Genomic DNA, 25,070 nt, shown 5'->3' with positions numbered 1-25,070 from the left:
AAAAACAAGTCTGTGTGTTATCAGTATACACTCTATTTTAGGACTATTTGAAGACTACATGACAAGAGGCAGTAAGTCCTGGTGTCCACTACGGAGGACAATGAAGTTTAGTTTTGGAAGTAGTAAAATTACTGTGCAATTTTGATATCCTACTAACTCAAAGTTAAGACTCTCAAATTGAAGAAACAATTCTTATGCAATCGAATTATAATATCTGCAAAAAGTCCCCAAAACAAACAGTGTTACTTAACCTCTCTTGTGGCCATAAAATATGGAAGCTGAAATTTCCATCATTTTGAAATGAAGTCAGAGAAGTCATGCAGATTCCATAAATGCTGCTTGACAAAGTGATCGTAAACTCATGTCCCCAACATAGGAAAAAAATTAATTGCTGGGTCTGAGGATGATATATGCAGTTTAGACCACTGATTACAGAGACATCAACCCGTTCTGGCTCTTCAGCCGAAAAGCATTTTTAAAAAAACACTTTCTCTGACTAGAAACATTTAGAGGGCAACAATGATGACTGTAAAGAAACCAGATTTAACTGCAAAGCCTGAACGCTACACAATCAAAGCCTAACATTACACAAAAATAGCGGACGGTAGAGGAAAAATGTGTCGTGTCTGTATCGTTACTTAAATTTCAGTATTTGATTACCTGAATGCATTTAGAATTCTAACATTAAATACTTTTCCATTAATGTAGAAATTCATCTTTACTGTTTCCGTATATAAGAAACCTTTACGCTTAAATAAACAATAACCATTATTTTCAGCTACTCTAATTTCATCTATCATGCATCCATGCACGCACGATCATTAAACAAAAAAAGAAATTGAATGTATGTTAGTTTTCTCTGCATATAAAGGCAATCTGAGTTTGTACTATACATTAAATAATTTAGCTTGGGATCTCGAAATAACTGGTGCTGCATGGTAGGTAGCAAAACGAGATATTTGAGCTGATATTCAATAAAAATAGTGAGAAATAGCATGTCTTAACTCCACTTTGAGCTAGTTAGTGTGAACTGCCTGTATATATATTTTTAATGTTTATAGATAAAGTCTAAAAATAATGTTAATTAATTTAATGCCCAAAACACACTACATGGAAAACTTGAGTTTAAATGATGTCATTTTGTGGATTAGCTTTGTTGTTCTATTAGTATGTTTCACATTTATATGGCTTCATTTCTTATTATGATATTAAATCTTTGCTGCTTTTCCATTTTTGTTTATTTTAATCATTTTTGTCTGTCATTGATTGCATGACCCGTCTTGCAATGAAAGAATAACAAAATAAAAAAGGTAACATACATTTGAATTGAAATGTTTAAAAAAAACAAAACATACTTTAAGAACTATATACTATTACAGTGACTTGACTAGGACTTGAAGTGCCATGTTGCCTGAGCAGTTTGCTGCACTCCACCCAGGGTTTTTTTTTCTTTCTTATCAGACGCTGTCATTGACTAACAGACTTTCCTCTAAAGGAGTGTGACTCAGCTTCTTATATTCAGGGTGCAATTTGTGGGGAGAAAACCACAGAGGGTTTATTGTCTGAATCCTGTTAGTGTTTATTACTGCTGTCAGTTTCCCATTTATAACAACTAAACTAATTATAACTTCAGCTAAACAAGATCACACAACCACAGCCTTTAAAATAATATTACAACATTTTTCTGTGACATTATCTGTCTTATTATGGCTTTAAACACAGGTGACCCAGTCGAGACAAACTGTTTAACATCCCAGATTAAATCACATTTCCACTTATTGCTATTTAACCTCAGTTTTAAATGAAAAAATCTTAAATTTCAACTGCACAAAATGCTGCCAGTTTAAAAATAATGCAGCAATATTAGGCTTAGAAAACAGACTTTTTCTGCAATCCTGCAGAAAAAGTCTGTTTTCTGATTTTTAGAGTTAACATATATGCAAGTTATGTGTTTTACAGCATCCTGAACCATATGTGAATGACTCTCAGGTTAGGCTCGATCTTTTCACTCAGGAGTGTGGCTGCTATTCTTTATCGGCCCATCACAGTAGCGGCACCATTACTTTCAAAGCCAGCAAGCAGTGCACTTCATTTCTTCATAGACAGCGGCCTGTTGAGTGCAATTCAACGATTTTAAATACAGCATTGCAGAACTCATAGTTGTAGGAAATTCAGATGTTAACAATCGGGGATAATCAGTATTTTTCAAGTATTTTTTTCCACACGAAGTAGAAATATTTCTAGGATTTTCTTGTGAGTTTCCTGTTGATTTCTCCAGGTAATTTAGCTAACTCTGAAACAACAGTGCTTAGTGGTTTAATAAAAAAAAAAATAGAATAGAAGCACTCCAGATCATTCCCCTCCCCTACTTTGTGTCATACCTGTCACAGGATCACAGTGCTGAAAGTGAAAGACAGCATCTGATTTAAGTGTTGTTTGCACTGTGGATCATTTCAGATGCAGTGCTAAAAATCAGATGGGGCGGTAAAAATAATTTGGCAGAAGCAGGGACATATAGACCAGAGGCAGAGGAATACAGCTTGGTCAACTACACCCTGTTTGGACGGTTAATAAAACATCTTTTGACCTAATGAGAAAATTTTAAAAATATAGCGATTCAGTGTTCAATGGTTATGCACTGAAACCTCATGCACACATATCAGAAATATACCATCATTTGTATTATTAAGATACATAGTGCATCTGTGGAATGACCTCATTATGTCACTGAAAAACCAAAGAGACAGTTTATTTCAGTCTTGCTGAAATGAGCGGCACTCTGTGATAACATGGCTATCTTGTGACTCATCAGAGTCATCAATCAGAGGGGTGAGTCACCAAAGGGTCATCTAAGATTTTAAAATTACTCATACATACAGTGAACACTGACATAAACAATTTAGTTGACTACAAAGGAAATAACACACAGACAAAAGGCTGCTCAATTAACTGTTAATGGAAATCTTAATGGAAATAGATATTTTTATATATGCTTGTTTACATTTAGTAGGGAGATAGGAATCATCATGAAGTTAGCAACTAGCAGCGTTTCAATGCATCCAGTATGTATTGTATTAAACAAAGGAGGCATAGCACATTAACCAGTGCTTTGTGTGCACATCGGTTTACTTTTGAAAAATAGTTGCTCTGAGCTGACCAGCTCCTCTCATACAACTAGCAAAAAAGTGATAAACCTTTAACTGTCATTCCCAAAATGTCTTAATTTTTTTTAGCTAGCTAGATAGAAAGGGAATGTGTTGAAATGCTCACAGATACACCAGCACTCACTTCTGTATTTCCTGGCAGTGGTGCCCTTTCAGATAAAGAACCATTTCCGCTGCTTTCATCTGCAAAATAAATGAAGAAAAGAATAACATCAAGAGAATTATACAGCTGTACAGAAGAGTGCAGTAACAATGCTGTTCATGTTTTAGAATTCAGTCTTTGGTATGTAATAGCATAGTAATTATCTAGTTATTATCGTATTATTGTATTGTAATTGAACTGGTCTAAATACACTCCATCCATTCATCCATCCATTTGCTTCCAATCCAATTGAGGAATATCTGCAGAGAAACCACACAGGCACATGGAGAACATGCAAACTCCACACAGAACGGTCCCATGAACTCCAGACTTTCTTGCTCTGAGGTGCAACAAGATGCTAACTACTCCACCACTTTGCTGCCCAGTCGAATAAGTCGAATCATTAAATGATATATTTGTTCATGTCAGTAAATGGTTGTCTCACGTAGGACTTAGTGGTCTTTTTCATGTTAGTTTGTGTTGCTGAAGGATTAGCAGCACATAAACTCAAACATAGCCAATCTTAAACAGGTAACCCAGAGACAGGTACCTGGTTGAAGTGAATTAAGCTTAAAATGCACATACTTACAAATTTGCAGACTTTAAGCAAAAAACATGATTAATGAATTAAACATGATTGATTTTTCTAACTTCTCAAAAGCAATAGTTGCATATATATCATCTAAATTGACAGTAAGTAACTGTTAAACTAGTTCAAATAATTTGGACCGCAGGATAAATTAAAGCTCACTCATAACAAAAACATCCCTTTAAGAAGAATCAGCTGCCAAATTACTGTTATGGCTACAAATGCATAGTAGACAGCATCAATATAACAAGAGCCAATGAAAAAAAGACTACAGGAGGCAATATCAGGAGATACTGACTATCACCATGTTTGTAAGTACTGAGTTGAGAGAGATGAAAACACAAAGGCCACATTGCACATACACACTTATGCAATGGCTCGCCACATTCCAGCAGAGCCTCTCCGGCCCTGCGTGGCAGACTCTGGCAGAGGAAATGTGCTCATGTTGCACTGCTCTGCTAGCCGCCTGCTTCCCTATTATTCCTGGATGGTGGGAAAGCTGCACTTCCTGTGGGGGAGGCTGCATGACAAAAACATCAGTGAGAGGGAGGAGCTGGCCGTTGAGGTTGCTGTTGTATCAAAGGGTCCAGCCTCCTCCTAAAAGAAGCACACACGCAGCACACAAAGAACACAAAGCGCTTCAGTCTCCCTCAGCTTGCACTGGCAGAGACCTTTCGTTAAGCAGGAGGGTCTGACAGACAGCAGTGACAGCCAATAGCAGCAGTACTTCACTGAGAGGCCTAAAGAGGCACTTGGAGTAAGAATATGGCATATCAGTTAGACTATAAGAATCCACAGGAAATATAAGTAGCATATTACACCGTCTTTCCAATTAACCCTGTGTGAGCTGCTTTTTTCCTCTCCTATCTTTTTTATCCCACTTGTTTTGGTCTAACTCCAACTGTGCCAAGCCGTCCACAGTTATCACAACCTGGCTTAGAGCAAACAAAGGCAAAAGGCCAGCAACTTCCACAGAGAGACAGACTGAAGGAAAACACAAAGTAGCGTTCCCTCTGTGAAACAGGGCAACAGACACACTTACTAGAACAGATGGCCATAAATGAGTCTTCACTGGAAATTACTACCACGTATTAAAATGAGACAGCTATTAATTTGGGCAAAACTGAATAAGTGAGAAGTGCCATGCGCTCTTTTAACTACCCACTTTCCACCCATTTAACCCAATTACACGTCTCCTGCTATCTATTTACAGGAGCTGAGATACTCTCTCGTCAGCATGATTGTCAAAAAACATGTTACTAACTTCGTGGGAAATGAACAGTGGCATTTTGAACCATCTCCAAAACAAATTAGAGCACCATTGCTGAGTATTGACCCTGATATAGCCAAACAGCATTTCAAAACCTGTTGCATGACTGAGATGCAGTTGAGAGATGTGCTTTTAGTGATTCCAGTTCATAAAAAGTTGTGCATACCTCATGCCCATAGGTCCTGCCCTGTAAGACACACCACAAGGCCAAAACTGGAAGTAGATCAGTGCAAACTCATCCAGGAGGTAGTGACTTTATACATGTGCGATGCAGCCAAGAACAGAATCAACTAATCTCTTTTCCTAAATGAGTTGATTCTATCCAGAGACATGATGCTGTACTGATGTTCAGACGGAGCAGAGGAAGGCGAGAGATTCACATGTAGCCGAAGCAGAGGCATCTGCTGGTGTTATGAGCTGTAAACAGAACAAGGTTGTAGCAGATGTATGCACTGAGCTTTCAGAGCTTTATCATAAGAACAATCGAAAAACTATTTTCGCATCTTTACTTTCTGCATCATTGGAATTTGAATCGTGTTAGGAAATAACAATCATTAAGATCTTTAAGATAAAGTCTATCTGTGTTGTGCGAAAGTCTTGAGCCACCCCTCATTCTTGTAATAGTGGGCTTCAGCAATAGTTCTTCAGACCTTCCAAAGGTCTCTCAAAGTTTTCTTTTGTCATTAGCTGTTTTTTCACTTATTTTCAGTCGACTCTTTACAAATCCCCACTTTCAGAGGAACATTTGTTTTATTGTATAAGCCACTTAAAACTGACCTAATCATCGTTCAACAATAAAAAAAAAAATCACCAACTCAAGAGATGAACCTGACACAGGACCTGGGAGATGCACCCACTGATCCATCTAATGTTTGCTGAAGCCACATCAGAAATATCAATAAGCCATTTCTAACGAACAGGAACCAGGAAAGGAGGCTGAGGTATGCCAAATTACACAAGGAATGGACTAAATGAATCCAATTTTCAGACCTTTGGTTTGATACAACATCTGTATCTGTAAAACACAGTGGAGGCGCCGTCCTGGTTTGGCGCTGCGTTCCAGACAAATATCTCCCCTCAATTACTGCTTCACATCAAACTTATTCCGTCAGCAAGATTAAGAACAGTGAGGAGTGACCAGCATCAGAGTTGGAAAATCTCCATTACTCTAAATAATTAAAGAAATCAGAAATCAATTCACATTACATGAGTGGAAGAGAAGAGGAGACCTTGTGCCAGGATACCGGTTCCCTAAAGACAGCACTGATCTTGCAGAATAGAAAGAAAAGAAAGCAGGGGCTATAACACTTCTGTCACTGCTATCGTCTAACAATAATCTATCTTTATCCAGACAATCTAATGATATGAAAATACAGACAAGCCCGTGCTGCCTTTCTATTTACAGTAAACTGACAAAACTTGATTCTGTGCTCGCTCCACTCTTTGCAGGCAGGCAGCCTGCTCGAAGGATATGTGTTCATGAAGATATATGCAAAGCTGGACTAAGGTACAACCAAAGTAGTCAAATGTACCTCTGCACAATCACAATCATTTCTGCTACAGGACTGCCTGTTACAGAAAAGGTGTCTCTAATTTCTGCAGCTTTGGGGACACATGCAGCCCCCAGATGAGACGCACACATAGCTTCACTTTTTGTGTGACGCTGTAAGGCTAGCAGCCTCATCACACTGAGTCACCGAAACAAAGATTATGAAAGTCAACCTGCATTTCTCAATCTGAAACAGCATCCTGGGTTTAGTGTTTATCTAACATGAGGATGTGAAAGTTTACATCACCTACCCACTCAGTCACCCACTCATGTGTACGTTAGCCACATGAATGGCTAATGTACACCCCCTTACTGCTTCCCTAGGAATTAAGAGGAAGAATAGCAGGCAGGTGCTGGTAATCAAATACACTTGATTTAAAGATCACTGTAAGTGTGAACACCTCTATTAAAGCAGACGTTTGGGCAATTTGGAGGTCTAGGTGTGTGTTATTATCACAATACACACAATATGTGTTATTACATATTACCAAGAGGGACATCAATAATAGAAAAACAATTGCTGCTCATTAATTTGGATAGGATTATAAGGCTATTTCCACACCGTCTGAAGTTCATCCTTCTACAGTGGGAAACATTATCCACAAGTGAAAAACACAAGACAGCTTCCATTCTTCCCAAGAACACATTCTAGCAAATTCACCTCAATGCGATGCTCAAAAAAGAGTTGAATCTCAGACTTTAAAAGACTTAGGTTTGCAAAGTTACATTTGAACAAACCACAAGACTTCTGGAACCAAAGTGGAAATGCTTGGTCATAATTCACAGCACCGCGTTTGGCAGAAACCACACACAACATGACACAAACACCTCATTCCCACTGTGAACGCCTCTGTATACCAAAGAATTCTGGAGTCAAATGAAAGGTCATCTGTCCAAAAGCTAAACTTAATCATGCAACAGGACAATGACTCGAAGAACAGCATTCTCCAAAATGATATCAGAGTCTGATAAAGTCACTTCAACTTATTGCTCTCAAGGACGGTTATACAATTTAATCACTCGTGGGGTGAACATAGATTTTCACAAACCTGCATGGAGTCCTGTGACTGCGCTTACATTTTACTTCAGTGCTTGTGCTTTATTTGCATTTCTGTGCCACCACATTTGAGAGGAACACACTGTATTTCATTTTTACTTTGAACTATAAGAATGCATTCAAAGTATGATTGTGTTACTCCCTGTAATAATGAAGGCATACTTTACAGGCTAACATACCACAGGCTAAGAATAAGCTACTGCAGAAGGACTGATGGCTACCTAAAGAAAAAGCTAGCTGTAGTAGCTATCCTTCTTTACTCAGCAAAAGACTATCTGAAGCCAAATGAGTTTTTTTTTCTTCTTCTTATGTCAGACTTATGTTTGAATATGGTAGTCCCTAATTTCTCGGTGATTAGTGGACCTTTTTGGGTAATGTTATCAAAGGTTGCTCATTCTTGATGCTGTAGTGGAAGCACTGAGGCAAAGTATTCAGGCAGAAGCTTGTTAGAGCTTCAACATATCTCTCCTGGGCCCACAGAGTCCACAGGCTGTGCTACATACCGCATTTGTGAGTAAAATTATACATGCAGGAGTTTTTCTGCTTTTATAGTACTAGCAAAACTTTGCTATAAAAAGTTATACATGTTGCTTATGATATAAATCATCAAATAGCCTAGCCACAAGTTGAAATACCATGGGCACATATCTTAATTCAGCGTCTGGGTGCATGCACCAGTACAAATAGTACAAATTTGACACAGTACACAGCACATTAAGCTACCAGACGGCAGACACTTAAGCAAATGGCTACAATATGAAAGCTGAGATAGCAGACAGAGAGGCATTTGATTCTGATCAGCAAACAAACAGGAAAGCCGTAACAAATTTACATAAATGGAGCATACGCAGTGACATTAAACATGATGACGGCACGCGATGGAGGGTGCGAAGAGAAATAGCAGAGATTACAATGACGCGAGGACGGACAGACAGGCGTCACATAAAGCCTCTGATCTGCCCATACCTGGGTGGAGATTAATCCTGAATGCAGTCAACACAGCAGGAACATCTTTAAGGGACAGACAGACAGTGGTTAGGAGGTGGAATTAAACTGTAGATCAGGACAACACAAAGGTTAAATATTGAGCCATCAGACTTTCACTTACACAAGCATTAAAAGAACAGCATAAAAGTACAACAGAGAGTCCTATCACTGCTGGAAATCAGACCACAGCTTTTATATGTTGCAGATCATCGAGACCACTGATGAAAAGCACTCGCTGTGTTTTTGTACCTTTGATTCAGTATCAAGCAAATCGTTTTTACTATGACTCAAGCAACATGCGTGGGCGCCTATGGTTCAGAAGAGGCCCCGCTAACAACTCTCGTGTAGCTCTTCAGTGTGCCTGGCACAGAGCTAGAATGTCCTGCTTGCTGTACTGAAACAGGCGTTCTATATTTTACTCGATTAAGAGCTCTTCAGAGTGTTGTTCGACCTTCCACTTTGACAAATGGAAAACACAGCACTGGTTTATTATGACAGCATAATCCTTTCTCAAGAGAAGTAATACAAACATATCACAGACTGCTCTACAACTTCTCTCTATTCATGAGTTTAATAATACCAGATGGGGCATGAGGGCTCAATTGCAAATCGATGTATATGAAATATTAATGCGATGAACAATACTGTAGTCTAAATAGGGGTTCCCACTCAAAGTCATCCAATATGCAGGATCACGCGAACCACAAGTGAGTCTTGATGAGAGCATCAGGCAAGTATGTCAGGTTTTTACAAAAAGAACTGAATTAAATTTTAAAATTTGATGCAAAAACGCAAATAAGAACTTTTAATCTTGCAAGCACGGTGCACACCCTGTTTCAGTCAAACCACAACATCCTGAGCTCAAACCCAGGGCCTCTGTCTTCTAGGACGAGGCATCCTCAAAGTCTGCCACTCAACATTTCCTGTCAATACAGCTGACTATATTCAAAATGCATCCAGATTAATATAAATGTTGTTTGAAAACATTGAATACGTGAGGCTTTAAACATATACAAGGGAACACTACTGATAAAGTGGGTTGTTTTTTAATGGTGTCTTATTTTTAGAAAGCATTGTTTGAAATGTTGACAGTTGTGTTTTCACATTTGTATCATGCTCATGTTGTTGCCAAGAACACAAGTTTCCTTTCTTATCATCAGGAAATTGTTGATACTTTCCTGACAATTACCGGAAAGCTTGAACAGTGCCAGCTGAAGAGGTCATATGCAGAGCAGAAGTCATAATTCATCGCGTTAAACAGACACAACATAACACGCCTGGACTTCAACACTTGACGTGTCTGACGGGCTTTTAAGGAAGAGATGTTTGACGAAATTTTTTGAAAGGATGACTGGACGAGACAGATTAGGGCACAAAAGTAGCTTCCTTGCGTCTATGATATGAAGGCCTTGGGCGTTTTGTTTGCCCAATAAGTAGATTAACAACATTAACCAATGAGAGACGGCACAACAGTGAGTCAGGTTCCTGCATCCAAAGCTGCCCTGTAAAGAGCACCCATATAGACTGGTGACATATTAAAGGAAAAACTCCTACACTCCTACAGTAAGGATGTTGGTGAGGGGGAATGGTTTGCTGCTTTGAGTGCCCTTATCACCTAAGAAAAGAATCAATATGGAGGTGTTACCTTTTGCCCTGATAAAACACGTCTATCCTGGTGGGACTGGCACGATGGGTCACTGAATCTTTTGATCAGTATGAAAATGACACGAATCATTTGCTACTGAACTTTCCCTCACAAGATCTCCACCCAGTCGGTGATGGTGGTGACAGATAGTGCGTTCCTCTACAGTCATCAAAGCACCAAATCAGGGGCGTATCTTCTGGAAAAACGATATTCCAAGTTTTCATCAGAGTCCCAGCGACTTTTCAGAGGTGTTTTCACATGTGAGCTTTGGGCAAATTTTGCAAAAATTGAGTCAGGATAGATGTTGTTGTTCTTTCTCAAACAAAACACAACAGGAAACACTTCCCTTCAGCTGTTTTCGCGCTACTGCACATGCTCTGTGTGGTTTAGGCGAGGGAGCTCCCTGCATGCCGGAGGCGGCACAGACGACGCCCATTCACTAGCTGTAAATGCAACGAATTCTAAACAGCGCTGTTCACACATCAGCACAGCGTAACATCAAGCATCCTTTGCACTTGGGAACTGACATTTAAAGAGTGTCTAATGCCTGATCCAGCTGATATCAGCCTTCTCACGTGCACCTCTGTCAGGCAGTGGCTAGAGACGTTCAGGGAAGTCTGAAAGTGTGAAAACAACTTTTGAAAATCCGCTAAAACTATTCTGGCATCGTGCGATGGCCCGACACCTTACTAAGACACATGATGGGTTTTTTATTTGTCACTTGTCTCTACAAAAACGTACCAAAAGGTGAAAGCCCAGAGGAAAAAAAGAGGCATATGCCACCTATGATTAAAAATTTATAGAGCAAAAAATGTATTTCATGCCCAAAACAAAAGGTCTGTACTCTGAAAATAGTTCTGGCAGCACAATAAGACCTCATCTAGTCTTACTGTGGTTGTGGTGAGAGGACGTCTTGCTTGCCTGCCATGTGTTATTCTGTTCTGTTTGCCTCCTCAAAGGGAGTAATTTAATTACAAGGCCTGTTTCCATAGCAACTCTTTGGCTCTGCTTCACCTCTGACTGGCAGATGACTTCATCAGCTGGACTGCGGATTGAGATCACCTTAAAAGGAGGCAAATCCCGATATAAATGAGTAATTAATAACTATTGAGGGCACTTAAAAGTGGAGTCATTAAGATTTTTTCCCTGACTGTGAACTGGCCAAGAAAAAGATTTACTGACAGAGGGTGACAACAAGCAGCAGGTTGATTTTAGAAAACCATCCACCAAACGGTATACGCTGTCCATGGACATCTGGTGTTTATCCAGCAGCAGAATGTCATGTACGATTATAAATCAGTGTTTGGGCAGCTGTGAACAAGGTAACACATACAGACACACACACTGAAGTGAGGACTGAATCCTTCCTCTCCTTTGTTTCCCCTTTCACTTGTGGCTGAAAGTCTGGCCTGATAAGAGCCCGAACAAAGCCTCTGTAGAACAGCAGTCTTTTAATCTACTGCTCACTCTAAATAAACAGCCACGTGTCCTTATAAACAACCCTCTAATACACACAGCGGAGGATATGCAAATACAAACAGGGAAAGGTGTAATTGAGGCATCGTAATCTTAACTCAGACATGGTTTGATTGAATGAAAATGCTGGAAAATGTGTTCTATAAACGTTTTGTTTTTCTCTTCTCATAATGGTCTTGTTGTGATGCAGTGGTCTGTTAGGCAGAGGTAAGCAGGCTCACAAATTAAAAGGCCCGGCTGCTCTTGTCACAAAAGCAACAGAGGTTTCCAGTGAACCTAATTCATCTTGTCCTCCAGCAGGTCAGCAGATATCAGCACATGCCATGCTCTTACTGCAACTTGAGTATACTTGTATTTTTCCTGTTATGGATTTGTGTTTCTTTTGGAAACCAGAGCGTCTCCTGACTTATGCAAAATCTTGCTGGATGCCTCCAGACGTCTGTGGCTCAGTTTTAGAAATGCTGAAAAGTTTCCCACTGCACACGTGCAGAGTTTCAAATGTCAGCGAGAGGACAGCATAAAAATGAAGATTTAGTGTTTGTGAGGCAAAGACATGGGTTATTCAGACTGGGATGGACTGACACATAGTGCTCAAAACATTAAAAGTGTCATTAACTCATAGATCTGCTACTTTAGATACTGGAGTGAAAGCAAGTCATTTAATTCATTCATTCATTAGTAAGATTCATTCAGGACACAAGTCCTGTGCAGCAATGTCATACAATCCTCTCAGGACTAAAACGACCGCAGAACCAAACCATTAGGTTTCACAGTGCTCCATCAACTTAACTGACTTTCTAATGTCCACGTAGAAGCAACAAATCACGGTAAGCCGACATAATTCAACCAAATTCACGTCTGAAAGCATTCCTGTGGTGGCACATTGTTCAGACTGTGAACCTCCAGAGAGGTGACTTCATGTGACTATAGGCGAAGAGTCAGTAAAGCCTGACTATCTCACAGGGGGCTAGTCCCATTAGATAAGGTGACACATGTTAGGCTTGACAGATAGCAAAAAGTATGTTTACTCACATGCTTTACAGCATGGATCAATTTGTCTTCTTCTCTAATTTAATTCGTTAAAAAATGCCTGAGATGCTTCTAGGATAGTTTACTACAGTGTACACTGAGATATTGTGCGCTAAAAATAAATATGCAGTCTGGCTCAGTTTGGGAAACAGTCTATGTGTGTGACCTCAGTGTCACCCTGCAGTTGTAAGGGACTTGGCTGTATCAAAGCAGTAGACAAGAAGAACAAACAGCATGTGTGTTTTGGTCATGGGATCTCTGGTGCAACCCAGCATCACTAACTGGGCTGTATACAAGCACAAGCCGAGTAACCAAATTACAGCCACATGTAGAAATGGTTTTGCCACGTAAGACTAAACAACTAGAGGACATATAAATATTCACCCTTCACTGCTGAATTGCGAGTTTACAATGAACCTCGGATTACTGTAACTTGTAGAGCGTCGCTCTGCCACAGCAGCTGCCACATTTAGAAATAAAACCGTGCATTTATGCGGTTACCTGCAGCCCTGGCGCTCTGCAGCTCGATCAGAGTCTCATCCTTCGCCTTACCACTTATTCGTCTCATAGCGGCTAGCGCTGTTATTATAACGGGTTCACCTTCTCGGGAAAGTGGGTAAGGCGGTGAGGATGCCGCTGTCTCCTCTCGGTGTCTGTGAAGACCAGCACTGGGTGATCACACACTGAAATCAGCGAAGAGATCCAGGTCAAGGGAGGGTAGATGGATCATATTTACACTATAATCGATTTTCACTGAAACGGTCCCAACACGGCTCCTGAGTGCTAACCGAGGAGACCAGGCATAAAGGGGAGTGGCTCTGATTTTTTTTTCTGTTTTTTTACGTCGGCAAAACTGGGTGTATGTGTGTGTGCAAAAGAGAGAGAGAGATCGTGTAGGAAACATTTGTCATGTGGCGAGGCTGTTTGAGAAATAGCACCATCTTGTGGTCATTTTGTAGTACTGAAGCTTAACTTCCTTTATTTTTATGGGCTCCTATTGTAGTGAGACAAGCCAATATTTCATATGAAGAGTTTGAAAATAAAGAGTTAAAAATCCTACTTTGTTCGATTCAGGCTCATGTTAAAAGGACTTATTTTCTCTCATATATATACATATAGTGTTACAATGGATTCAACACAGCTAGAGGTTCAAATAACTGAGTTCAGTATATGTGCAAGTGATCTCTATGGGCGTGCAGTTCTTGATATGAGCACAGAATCCCATCTTTTGTTCAAACCTTCTGTTTGCAAGGGGCAGCAAATCAGAAGAAAGTTGGCTTAAAGGGTTGGGAGTTAAAACAGTGGATGAGCTGAGGGGCTGCACCAAGGAGCTGTGAAACTTTACTTTTTTAAGTTTTAATATCACTATCTATCGATCGATCGATCTATATATATATATATATATATATATATATATATATATATATATATATATATATATATATGTGTGTGTATGTATAGGTGTTGATCCAGGCCATCAACACGTATGCCCTGTCCGTGATCAGGTACCCTGCTGGGGTAATAGGCTGGCCAAAGGAGGAGATAGAAGCCACTGACATAAAGACAAGAAAGCTCCTTACCATGCATGGAAGGTTTCACCCCAAGTCCAGCACCCTGAGGCTGTACGCTAAGCGGAAGGAAGAGGGCCGGGGACTGGTGAGTGTCAGCACCATGGTCCAGGATGAGACAACGAACATCCAAGAATACATTGGGAAGATGGCCCCAACTGACCGAGTGCTCAGTGAATACCTCAGGCAGCAGAAACCCAAAAAAGAGGAGGGAGACGAGGAACCATCATGGAAGGACAGGCCCCTGCACGGTATGTACCACCGGCAGATAGAGGAGGTGGCTGATATCCAGAAATCCTACCAGTGGCTGGACAAAGCTGGACTGAAAGACAGCACAGAGGCACTAATCATGGCAGCACAAGAACAAGCTCTGAGCACAAGATCCATAGAGGCTGGGGTCTATCACACCAGGCAAGACCCCAGGTGCAGGCTGTGTAAAGATGCCCCTGAGACAATCCAGCACATAACAGCAGGGTGCAAGATGCTAGCAGGCAGGGCATACATGGAACGCCATAACCAAGTGGCCGGCATAGTGTACAGGAACATCTGTGCCGAGTATAACCTGGAAGTCCCGAGGTCAAAATGGGAGATGCCCCCAAGGGTGGTGGAGAATGACCGAGCTAAGATCCTGTGGGACTTCCAGATACAGACGGACAAAATGGTGGTGGCTAACCAACCAGACATAGTGGTGGTAGACAAACAGAAGAAGACGGCCGTAGTGATCGATGTAGCGGTTCCGAATGACAGCAATATCAGGAAGAAGGAACACGAGAAGCTGGAGAAATACCAAGGGCTCAGAGAAGAGCTCGAGAGGATGTGGAGGGTGAAGGTAACGGTGGTCCCCGTGGTAATCGGAGCACTAGGTGCGGTGACTCCCAAGCTAGGCGAGTGGCTCCAGCAGATCCCGGGAATAACAGATCTCTGTCCAGAAGAGCGCAGTCCTGGGAACAGCTAAGATACTGCGCAGGACCCTCAAGCTCCCAGGCCTCTGGTAGAAGACCTGAGCTTGAAGGATAGACTGCCTGCAGGGGTGAGCGGGGGATATTTTATATCTATATCTATATATGTGGAGAGAGAGAGAGAAAACTGTGAGTTATGTGAAGCGATATAGTGGAATCCACAAATAAAATATTTAACTGGAAATGAGCAGAAAAAAATGACTCTATCTTAAAGACCAGAGGAATATTCTCATTCATTTTCTCCCGCCAGTTCCTGACCACAACAAATGCAAAAACTAAAGATGCTAAAGATGATTTTCAGTAGCTGACGAGGATGTTTTAGTACTCGTAGACCACTTCTTTACATTAACTGAGCACTCAAGCACTTTCTACTCTACACATCTTTCACTCATTCACACACATTAGTACAAGCTTTTTGCTTTGCCTAATTGTTTTTTTTTTGCTGAGACCTTGCTGATGCTTACATCTGATAAACTGCTCTCAACCCTTGTTGCTATTTCGCAGCACACACAAGGTCTCTGTCTGCTTGACAGAAAAGGCCTCCTCCTCCCTCCACAAGCCAATGCTATAGCCACCAAACTCTGGGTAAAACACACACACACACACACACACACACACACACACACACACACACACACACACACACACACACACACATACTGATAGAAGCATCTGAGGACACTTGGGAGCAGGGGCGTAATTTCCAGGGTGGTTAGGGAGGTTATGACCCCCCCAATAATCAGACCCAACCAATATAACCCCCTCAATAAAGTTATGAATTATCTTGCATAAATAGGTATAAATAAGTTGATTTTCTTTACTCATTTCAGGTATTACCAGGAAAATAGTTCCATGTTTAATCATCTGGGAATTTACCCAGATTTATTTATTTATTTAGACAGAGATATTACTTGGGAAGCAGCATCTTACCCAAGGATACTTTCTACATGCAGACTGTAAGAACTGGGGACTGAACTAGCTCTGCCCAATGAACCACAGCCATACATAGTTTTAGACACACAGATACCTAGTGTTCAAACCTTCTGTTTGCGAGGGGCAGCCAATAACAGCAGGGTTGGCTTAAAGCTAACTTTGCTCCTTAACCCTTTCACGCATAGTGGTCACTACAGTGGACAGCTATTCAAAGGCTGTTTTCTTGTATTTGTGTCAGTGTTGATGGTATACTTGCACATAAACCACTACACCGGACACTGATGTGTCACGCCATACCCTGCCACCCACTGGTCGTTTAATGTTACTAGAGATGTATGTCGTGTTTCATTGTAATTATTGCTATTTAACCCTGTCATGCATGAAGTATGCCAACCTCAATAGGGATTTCATCTTTAGGCATGAAAAGATGAATTAAAGTACTTAAGAGAAAAATCCTGATTGAAGTTGTCATAATCCATGCATGAAAGGGTTAAAGGAGGAGGACCTAAAACAGCTATTTTAAATAAATTCAATGAATTTTCTCTGGCTGATATTTGTCCTTTGAGTTCTGGACATCCTGTGGCAACGCAGCCGTCTACCAGCTTCCTTCTGCAGACGAGCTTTATGGAGATGCTGACATCAGTTTCCAGCAGGACTTGGCACCTGCCCACGCTGCCAAAAGTACCAAAACCTGGCTCAATGATCATGGGATTGTTGTGCTTCATTGGTCAGAAAACTCACCTGACCTGAACTCCAAAGAGAATCTATGGGGCATTGCCAAGAGAAAGATGAGAGACATGAGACTGAACAATGGAGAAGAGCTGAAGGCCACTATTGAAGCATCCTGGCTTACATAACACCTCAGTGGCATAGGGCATATATACTATGCCGCACTGAGGCAGTAATTCATGTGACCCAAACCAAGTACCGAGTACATATGCATGATTACTTTTCAGAGGTCCGACATTTCTCTATTTAAAATCTTTGTTTTATTGTTTTCGTGTAATATTCTGATTTTCTGAGCTTTTGAATTGGGGGTTTTCACAAGTTGTAAGCCATGGCCAACAAAATTATAACAAATAAAGGCTTGAAATATCTCAGTCCAGTACAGCACCTTTGGGATGTGGTAGGATTCACATCATGGATGTACAGCCCAACAAATGTGCAGCAACTGTGTGATGCTGTCATGTCAACATGGACCAGAATTTCCTGCAACTTGCAGAATCGATCTGAAGACCATCCCGGTACTAGCAGGCTGCACCTAATGAAGTCATCACTGAGTGTGGTTTTTTAAACATGTGACACGTGTTAGTCCAGTAAATAACGGAGCGCATGGCTGACACAGATAAGGTGTACACAGATTCATAAATACCGCCACTAGGAGGAGCTCGTCTACAGCTAAACAGCTGAGCTTTGTCGTAACCTTGTGCTCGGAAGCCCTCCTTCCTTATTTATCATATCAGGTTTACTTGTGCTGAACCATCAGCTTTAAATAAAACACATACAGCCAACCTGACACAGTTACACCATTTTGGTTTCATTGTCCTCGTAGAACTGAAGCTGAAAACAAACCCAAACCAGCGCAAACTAACGAACAATTAAAGACACAGATGTCATGTGTTCAGTTTGGAACCAGATGGTTGCTATTTTTTATTTCATACAATAAAAATCATTCATTGTCACAGTCTGTTAATTTATTTATTAATTTACTGATATCTGAGGCTTGTTACGTCATATTTCCCGTATGAAAATCGATATAATCTCAATTAATTATTCTTTTTTATTATTGGGATAATGACTGATTGCTGTAATTAGGAGCAGTCATCTGTACTGATACAAGGTTGGCTTTGTTTTCCTGACATGCAGAAATCATGCCGCTTGTGCAGGTTTCTCGTGCACTGAGAGCAAAACAGTCAGCAGTCGGCTCTTTTGTTTGAGACCAGATTCAGTGTGTGTGTGTGTGTGTGTGTGTGTGTGTGTGTGTGTGTGTGTGTGTGTGTGTGAGAGAGAGAGAGAGAGAGAGAGAGAGAGGGGGGGGGTTGAGGCAGTTTTTAGGATACAGCAGAGTGAGTGAGGAGGCTAGAGAGAGAGAGCGGGATGCTGACAGACTGCTGATAGATGGTTAAAAATGGCGAAATCTCGTTCGACCCCTGCGACCCACCACCTCAATGTAGCACTGTAGGTCGGAACATGTAGTATCTGAAGCTGGACGTCTGCGCTCCTTTCGCTCTTTTTTTTTTCTTTGACCCGTGTTTGTTCATCTCACGTTGTTCTCTGCGAGTGCTGGAATATCTTCCGTGTTTAAATGGCACCCACAAGGCGCCGCCGCCTTCTGTGCTTTTTGGGAATACTCCTGAACGCTTTAATCGGTAAGTGGCATTATCTTATAGCGTAGTATGCAGCAGAGTGTAACAGCGTGACAGAGGAGGACAGCCTCTCTCAGCTCGGTGCTTACAGCAAGCAGCGAGCCTGTTAGTGACCAGTAACCCTGAACTTGGCCCCTCTCCGGTGTCTGTTTGTATTCTGGGCAGTAAGAGCCGGAGTGAGCGCCCTTGTGTCTCGTGCACCGCGGAATGCCTGTGTGCACTTTGCCGACATGTGCACCAACACCTGGAGTGTGCTTAAAGTTGTACTCTGTGCTTTCTGCAGCGCTTGTACTGTAAGTGTTTTTACGCACAGATGCTTCGGAGCACTCAGATGTCCAGGTAGCTCCACGATACGAGGCATCCCACCCAAGTTTGCTGTAGTCCCCCAATAATGAGGGTCGATATCTCATTTGCACGTATTTTGATCCACATTAGATTAAAGTTAAGGGTGAACTATGATTGCCTACACAGAGAAAGTCTTGCCAACAGGAGCCAACAGTGTGCAGGTTAGAAGGGCTTAACTCACAGCTAACTTGTAAAAAGTGACTATGCGCCTCTCATAAATAGTTTCATTTAATATCAGGGGACTTTTTCAAAGCAGATGGAGGTCTTGACTGTCCAGTCCTCAGAGCACACCACCCTGCGACTGGGTGAGGTGACAGTGGTTATTGCTCTCAGAATAGATTAAACGACTGTAGTTATTGCCTGCTGGGGAGAATATTTGTACAGATTAAATGTCAAGACTGTCTCTCTCTTTCTTTTCAAATTTTCTTTCACATCCCTTTGTTCAATATGACAGACAGTTTCTCTCTCGCTCTATGTGGGGCCCCCTTAATTCAAAGGCAAGAGAGAGTATTGAGTATTTGCAAAGCATACCACACAGGGACCCACAAAGGCCCCACTGGAATCATAAAGGCCTGTACACAGTGGTTCATAACATGTTCAGCGAGAGGGCTGGGAACAAAAACGTCAGAAACAGAGCTCTGTGATGGATGAAGCTCCAATCTTCCCATCACATTAAGGAAATGAAGCGCCTTCAAGTGCCTGGCCGCCGCAGAGATTAGATTCAGTTTAGATAAAGGCACCTTTTATGATATTTTAGGCAGTTTTGATAACACAGAGAAAAGAATTCAGACCAAAGCTGGCCTTAGATCTCATGGGGACTGAAGAAGTCAGAGAGCCAGGAAGAGTTCAGAGCATCACTCTGAAGATCTCACGATTAAGAAAAAGTTCAGTTTATCAGAGGGTTAATTATTTGCTTTGAATGGACGGCTCTGAGGTGGCTTGTGAGTTTCGAGCTTCAGAGAAAAACGAGAGCATCAAAAATCCAAACTGATTTGCATTTTAATTCAAAATGATTTGGTTAATCTGAGGGAAGATTGCGCAGTTCACCGGCAACAGATGAGTAATGGAGAGAGCTGAACTGTGCAACTACTTTCTTTTCACCTCATGGGCTACTTCTTAGCATTATTACCATAACTAAACAGCTCCAAGCTTCTATTATAATGGGTAAATATCAGTTGAAGCAGCACGCTCTTTAATGCGATGGAGCATAAAGGTAGCTAGAAAACCAGAGTATTGATTAATAATATATCAAGCTGAAGCCTATAGGAGGGAAATTTAGCATCAGTCCTGCACATATAGTCTTCCCCCAGGAAAAGAAATAAATATTGGTTTGTTTGTTTGTTTGTTTGTTTGTTTTTAGCCAGACATTAGAGGCTTTATAACCAGCAAAGGAATTGAAGTTGTTCATTTTAATGGTTTTATTCATGCTCACAACTCTCGTTTGTTTCATCTGCACTTACGCACTCAATCATACTTAAAGTTTCAAGTTTTTGGTGTTTTTTTAAAAGTCTATTTTTATTTAATTCTTGACACTCACAAGATAGTGCCGCCGCAGTTTTTCCATCTACAGTTCATATATATATATATGTGTGTGTGTGTGTGTGTGTGTGTACTTGTGAAGTGTGGGAAGCATTTCAATCAAGCCATGCATTGAAAATAAACCCCATCTTTGAGTTAATGCAGTATTTAGAGTCACACTTAACACGCACATAATGACAGAGTGAGAAGAGAGCGCAGGTAACTACTGATAAAACTGCTTTAGTCAACCTTACTTTTCCTTTAATGTCATATTTAACTTGAATCTCTAAGACTATATCACAGATCGTAGTTTTTCAACAAGGCCTTTTGTAAGTAATTCTAATCTAGTTGATTAAGTTTAGTTAAGTATAATGTCTGGACTTGGACTACACCCATTATTATTGTGCTATCATGTGATATGATATCAGTAACTTTGTATCCTCACTTTGCTTGTGGTGTGTCCTGAGCTTACTTAGCTCTGTCAGTGGCGCTTGTGTCTGCTAGCTCTGATCTGTCTGTGAGTCACTGGGTGTCATCTTCACTCTACTATTGCAGCAATAAATCTTAGTGCCAGCCCGCCACACTTATCTGTCAATAGTAAGCAAGCCAAAGCATGAGTTGCACTTAGCTGACGGTCGTCTCTAGTCTTACCCGCTAATCCCCTGCGCTAGTGCCTGTTTTCTGGGCATGAAAAGAGCATAAAATTGTGTGAATGTGTGTCTGTCTCCTCGTCAAGGCACGAAGAGCCAAGCCTGAAGACCCTGATGCCCGCAAACGTGTTTCTGTGGCTAGGCCACTGGTTTTGCCACTAATTTGTACAGCTGTGATTTCCTCTCCCTCTGCACACCCCTGGATGCTCGGCATTCACAGATGACCTTAACCTAAAGCACACAGAGCGCAAAATCCGGCTCTCCCCTCCTTCTGTTGTCCTCCTTCTGCCTGTGCATTATTGGATCTATCTGTCTTATAATCTGCTGCTGTGGTGAAAATTATTTTCCCTGACCTTTCTCATACTGTTGTTTGTAACCTTCTACCGAGCCAGTGCTCAGAATGGCATTAAACAATCACTCTAGCAGCACACTATATTTATAGGGAAAGCCAGAGCCCAGCAACCTCAGATTGTTTTAGCTAATGGAAGAAACTCTGATTGCTTGAACACAAAATCATTAAAGTTGTTTAAGCCACTCCAGATCAATGAGCCCGTATACACACTGAACACTAAAATGTTATTATCCTGTCTGCTCCGAGGCTTGATAACATTGATTAATGTCTTTTTTGCCAGCTTTGAAAGAGGAGAATAAAAAGCCTCCAATATACTTTCAGTTTACACAAATAATGTAGAGCTGAGTGGAAAACATCCTGGGTGTGTGGCTGCTGCCTTTTTCTTTTTCTTTTAAATCTGCCGACTGATTCTGTTTGAAAGCGGGATATTATTTGGATCAAACGAGATGGAGCTCTGTGGCCGGCATCATTTTAAAGAGCAGCAGCTCAGGCAGCAGGATCTGACAGCTAAGGGTTAATTATTCCTCCAATACCACCCCCTTGTTTTTCACAAGTGGTACCACTGATGTCTCTTCTGGTCTCATGGTCATTTCACTTACCGTGCTTGTTGAGTGTAAGGGGGAGGGGGGGGGGGGGGGGGGGGGAGTAAGGAAGGGACACAGAACATAGGGAGAGCTGCTTCTTTACATTATGCTCCATATGTGATCTTCGTGGAGTGTGTCAGTGAATTCCCTGCCTTTTCCTCAGGGGAAGTGGTTCTCTTCTGGAATTTGAAATGATGAAGCCAGAGGTTCTGTGTTTTGACCCCTGTGCTTTGTCCCCCTCTGCTGCCCTCCCCTAGCCCGTCCCACCAGATTCCAAGGCCTGGGGCAGAAACTGGTAATGCTCAGTCCATCAGCAGCTGAAACGTGATACCAAGAGAGCTCGCTAAGCTCCTCTTTTATAGTACCAAGCCAAGTCAGGCTGTTTACATCCTTTATTTATTATTCTCCCGGCAACCTCTTTTACCCTCAGAGACTGCAGACACTGAAAATCTGATCTGCACTAACCACATTAGATTTGTGAGCGCGGTTAAGAAAAACTGCATAATTTTGTGCTGACGGATGAAAATGAAAGTGCGAATGAGCTGTGACAGTGTTACAGCCACAGGTTAAACGGTACAGTCACTAGAAGACTACAAGTGCTTTTCTTTAGTACAAGAATACACTCGCTTGGGGTGCGTTCACTCCACAGACGGTGAATCCTCTTGGGACTGTAGCCCGGAGGTGGCTCAGCCAAGGCGTTTTACCCATATGGAAAAGATATATATAAATAAAAGTTTGTATCTGTCTTGTGTGAAACTTGTATGAAAAGCATACAAGAGTGAAAACAGATATCCCCTGTTTCAAGATCCCTTGAAAAATTATATAAATGAAACTTGTATGTTTTGGACACTTACTAAAACAATATATGAAAGTAATGAGAAAGTGGCCACTTTCATGAGTAAATCATATAAGTTTTTAATATTTCTTTTCCATAGGGGTATTCATCAGGTGTGAGGCCTGGTGAGCAGCTATAAGGACATTAGGAACATGGTTACTGTTTGCTTCAGAGGTTAATGTGGAAATTATCAGCTTTGATGCAGTGGTTGGCATCCATTGTGACCCCGGGTAGTAAGGGTTGTTGAAAAGGATGGATGGCATTGAAAAAGGCTAAAAAAGCTTCACTAACTTGACAGAGAAAAATAAATGTAAATTAAAAGGAAGATATTTTGTGACGCACATAAGATAATAAATGTATGATTTCACAAGGAGTTTTCATAAGGATTATGTATTATAGGTATTGGGTCCATTCATCTCTCCACCTTACATAGAATGCTGCAGTAAGGCCCCGAAGGACTATCGCGGAGGTCACATAACACATATTTTACAACTATTACACTCACTGTGTAGATTTTTTTTTAATGTTAGGAATTCAGCTTTTACTCATTACTATTAAAGCTGACTCCTCTGAGCTTTATATGCACCTGTGTTTAATGTTAGGTCAAAGCAAAGCTGTGAAGAATCTTTAAACTGACAGTTACTCCAAACTCTGCAGCGCTCTTCCTGCTAACATTTAAATGGAGAGCACTGAATTGGTGATAAAAATGAAAATGAGATTGTAGTTTAGTAAAGCAGAAACAGTAAAAATGTGTGAATGAAATAGACTTAAAGGAAGTGAGAGCATAACATGGGTAACGCAAGTTACTCAACTCGAGGTCGTGTGGTTTCCAGTAATCATACACAGCCAACGCCACCACATTTTGCACGCACACTCAATAGCTCAATCTGGAGCTGTAATGGAACTTGATTGCAAGGTCTGTGGTTCAGTCCCTGGCTTGGGCAAGATGAACCCTGAGTTGGCCCGGTGCATCTGTGTGACCAGGTGAATAGGTATAGAAACAAACGGTTTGTGATTGGTTGAAGGAAATTTGTTGTAAAAAGCCTTTTGAGTCCTGAGTTACAGTAGAAAAGCGCTATATAAATATATAAACATTAGTCCATTTTACCATTTATTTTTGTGTTAAAATGTATGTGTTTGTGTTTCCTCAGGTGTGATGTGCGAGGCAGAGCTGTCCTTCACCTTGGAGCCCAGTGACATTATTGCTGTGCAGGAGCAGCCTCTCATGCTCCACTGCCAGGTGGATGGCATCCCCCCGATTACGACACAGTGGAGGCGTAATGGCCTACTTTTAACTCAGGACCAGCATCATACCACCTTCATCAATGGCTCGCTGCTGATTGCACACTTCCAGAAGACCAAATCTGACGGCTCCTCTGATGAGGGCGACTACGAGTGCATCGCCCAGAATTCCTTTGGGTTGGTGGTGAGCCGTAAGGCACGCATTCAGGCAGCCAGTAAGTCTTTCTTTTGGTCATCAGCATAAATAAATGGTAGTAGCAGCGAGCAGTCCCCAGTAACTACTGAATTTTGGGGAGTAGTTTCTGGAAGTGAAATTTTTCAGCCAGGGAGGATTTTTCTTCCCATAAGGAAAAGATATATATAAATCTTATAAAGTTTGTATCTGTCTTGTGTGAAACTTGTATGAAAAGCATATAAGAGTGAAAACAGATATAAGACCCCTTGAAAAATTATATAATGAAACTTGTATGTTTTGGATACTTACTAAAACAATATATGAAAGTAATGAGAAAGTGGCCACTTTCATGAGTAAATCATATATAAGTTTTTACTATTTCTTTTCCATATGGGTTGGTTTAAATGCGTCGCACTTATTTGAATACACCGGTGCTCCCTTGCAGTATATTAAAGTGCACGGTGAAATAAACAGCAAAAGTTGACGACATATATGAATTACACTAAGAATTTTTTTTTTTGGACTTAAAAAAAAAAGAGTCCAGCTGATGGTCGTGTAGAGGAAGTCTCCTTCACTCTGGAATTAGCTGACCATGATTATGATTGACGTCTCTGTTGATTTTATTGCTCTTTTGT

General features: G+C 41.1%; 2 protein-coding genes across 3 annotated transcripts in view; one reads left to right on the top strand and one right to left on the bottom strand.

The window, feature by feature from the left end:
* ano5b (anoctamin 5b) overlaps positions 1-13,695 on the bottom strand; it is a 28,921-nt gene extending 15,226 nt beyond the window's left edge. The window contains exons 1-3 of one of the 2 annotated variants that reach the window (XM_085344206.1): positions 13,410-13,695; positions 8,738-8,782; positions 3,289-3,347 (exon numbers count right to left, since the gene is read on the bottom strand). In XM_085344206.1, coding sequence (XP_085200332.1) covers positions 3,289-3,347; positions 8,738-8,782; positions 13,410-13,476 — 171 coding nt within the window. In that variant the 5' untranslated portion in view covers positions 13,477-13,695. The remainder of the gene's footprint in view (positions 1-3,288; positions 3,348-8,737; positions 8,783-13,409) is intronic. The other variant, XM_085344287.1, reaches the window with a different exon arrangement.
* Positions 13,696-18,673: 4,978 nt separating this feature from the next.
* Positions 18,674-25,070, top strand: part of igdcc3 (immunoglobulin superfamily, DCC subclass, member 3) — a 65,160-nt gene continuing 58,763 nt past the window's right edge. The window contains exons 1-2 of the mRNA XM_085355379.1: positions 18,674-18,737; positions 24,170-24,475. Of these exons, the coding sequence (XP_085211505.1) occupies positions 18,674-18,737; positions 24,170-24,475 (370 nt within the window). The remainder of the gene's footprint in view (positions 18,738-24,169; positions 24,476-25,070) is intronic.

The sequence above is a fragment of the Diplotaxodon limnothrissa genome, linkage group LG1 (genome assembly GCF_057381915.1).
Source record: "Diplotaxodon limnothrissa isolate DT_005_m linkage group LG1, D_limnothrissa_male_GT1.1, whole genome shotgun sequence".
NCBI lineage: Eukaryota > Metazoa > Chordata > Actinopteri > Cichliformes > Cichlidae > Diplotaxodon > Diplotaxodon limnothrissa.
Note: the sequence above shows the minus strand (reverse complement) of the source record. Positions and strands in the feature narration are given on the sequence as shown.